At 48.1% G+C, this 2,613-nt stretch overlaps 1 protein-coding gene across 1 annotated transcript in view; it reads left to right on the top strand.

The window, feature by feature from the left end:
* Positions 1-922, top strand: part of LOC102487762 (olfactory receptor 151-like) — a 3,255-nt gene extending 2,333 nt beyond the window's left edge. The window contains 2 exon segments of the mRNA XM_014586035.1: positions 124-600; positions 603-922. Of these exon segments, the coding sequence (XP_014441521.1) occupies positions 124-600; positions 603-922 (797 nt within the window).
* Positions 923-2,613: the final 1,691 nt, after the last annotated feature.

Below are 2,613 nucleotides of genomic sequence, written 5' to 3'. Positions count from 1 at the left end.
CGGCTCGCCTTTCTCCCCTCCCCCATCCATACACCTTCCCTGAGAATTCCTTCCACTCCAAAGGCTTAAAAATCATCTACCAATGTGACATTTTAGGGTAATTGTCTTAACTGCTCAATTGTGTGCTGGGGAACCTGGGCATGATAGGCCTGATCTGCCTGGACACGCAACTCCACTTCCTCTACAATATGTCCCTGGTGGGCCTCCTCTATGCCTCCGTCACCACCCCAGAGATGCTGGTGAGCTTCGTGTCGGAGAAGAACACCATCTCCTATGCGGGGTGCATGTCACAGCTCTTCTTCTTCCTCCTCTTCGTCATTGCTGAGTGCTACATGCTCACAGCGATGGCCTACGACCACTATGTTGCCACCGCCCTCTGCTCTACGGCACTCACTGTCATGTCTCCCTCCGTCTGCTCCCTGCTGGTGGCTGCGGTCTACACCATGGGGCTCATTGGTTTGACAGTGGAGACAGGCTTCGTGCTGAGCCTGCCCTACTGCGGGCGTCTGGTCAGCCACTACTTCTGCGACATCCTCCCTCTCATGAAGCTCTCCTGCTCCAGCACCTACGGTGTCGAGGTGACAGTCTTCCTTCTGGCTGGGTCAATCTTGTGGTCACCAGCCTGACAGTGGTTGTCTCCTGCACCTTCATCCTCTCCAGCAGCCCCCGCATCAGCACGGCCGAGGGCAGGGCCAAGGCCTTCGGCACCTGCAACTCCCACCTCACGGCTGTGGGGATATTCTACGGGTCGACGGCCTTCATGTACTTAAAGCCCTCCACGGCCACTTCCCTGGCCCAGGAGAGTGTGGCCTCCGTGTTCTACACCTCAGCGATCCCCATGCTGAACCCCCTGATCTACAGCCTGAGGAATAAGGAGGTCAAGGCTGCCGTGCGGAAAACGCTGCGGAGGAAACTAGATTGATGCCGGTGTTATTTTCTTTCTCTGTGTAAACATGGTTTTGTTTCATTTTTAACACCAGAGGATACCTTGAATGTTGGTCTGACTGTGTGTGGGGACAGTCACTTCACGCGACTGGGCAAGTGCCTTCTCGCCTCTCCTTTCTTGTCCTTTCCCTCTTCCCTTCCTCTCTTGCAGTTCTGTTGGAAACCAGCCAATTTCAAGTTCCTGTTTTCTTTCACTTGAAATCAGTTTTCTCTCTTCTGTATGTTTACCCTTTGCTAAACAGTTACTATCTTAATTGTAACTGAACACAAATTTTAAACTTTTAGTGTTGAGTTTGAGCATCATTTATAGACTTATTTCCTTCCCCATTAGACATATTACTCAACTCAATTCTCATATTTGCATTTGGAAGTGCACGAGCAAAGAAAAGTAAGTTTAAGAGTCACGGGTCCCCTTTGAAGAATTAACATTGTTCAGATGTCCACACTGCCCATTTAATGCAATCCCTATAAGAATTCCAATGATGTTCTTCACAGAAATAAAAAAAAACCTTTACATTTTTGGGGAACCACAAAAGGCCCCAAGTAGTAGCCGACAGAACAACGGTGGAGCATCACACTGCCTGACCTCAGTCCCCTTTACGCCAGCCCTTCTCATACAGACTTCCTCTCCACGCTTTCTCTCCTCCCTACATATTGCTGCCCATGACGATCTACCTGACCCCTTTACGCAATTTTCTTAGTAGCAGTAATAATAATAGTATCTAACATGTTTTTAGATGCTGACTCTGAGCCAGGCCATTCTTGTAAGCACTTCCGATTATAGTTCAAGTGCACCTAACCACAGGAGGGTGCTACTGTATTTCCACTGCATAGAACCAAGATTTCACACTCTGGGTTCTCACTCACTGTTCCCATCACTCCAGGCTGATAGGCACTTTGAACATCCTACTTAGCCTGCCCTAATTCTGCTCTCCAATTTAAAATGCCTCCTGAAAATAATTTCTTAAATCCTCTCCTTTTACCATCTGTCCAAACCTCTTCCCTTTATGGGCAAATCTTTTTTTTTTTTTTTGCGAGATGACACCAGTTTCCCATGTCCTGGCAAACCCCTAATACCAGAAACGAGGATGACCAGTAGTCACTCCAGATTACACTTTGCTGCTAAATGCGTCTTCCGTCCTTGTCCTGCCCAGTGACCAATCTCCTGCCTGCCTCAGTCAGTAAATCCAGCTGCCCTGGGACGATGTTTCTATTCACTGTCCCTTGCTTATAAATCGGCATACATATTTTAGACTAAGTAGTCTGGTTAGATAACACACTTCCTCTAAACAGCACATGGGTCAATAAAAAAAAAATCTCCAGAGAATATTTTAAGCATTTTAAATCAAATGAAAACAAAATCAAAACATCACAACTCACTAAAGCAATGCTTAGAGGAAAACTGGTAGCATCGAACATATTTATTAGAAAAGAAGATCTAAAGGATCAGTAGTTAGCATAATGGCTATGTCGCTGGACTCCCATGTCGTCGACCGCGGTTCGAGTCCCGGATCCGGTGGCTTAAAACTCACGCCGGGCGCGTGTGCGTGCGTGCCCAAGATCCTGAGAGGAGAATGGAGGAGAAGGGATTGCGGCGCGGCCATCCCCCCTGGGGGGTGATTTCTCGCTTTCTGTCTCTCTGTGTCTCTCTGTCTTTCTGGCGAGCGC

Source organism: Tupaia chinensis, unplaced genomic scaffold (assembly GCF_000334495.1).
Source record: "Tupaia chinensis unplaced genomic scaffold, TupChi_1.0 Scaffold000110_1, whole genome shotgun sequence".
Lineage (NCBI taxonomy): Eukaryota > Metazoa > Chordata > Mammalia > Scandentia > Tupaiidae > Tupaia > Tupaia belangeri.
Note: the sequence above shows the minus strand (reverse complement) of the source record. Positions and strands in the feature narration are given on the sequence as shown.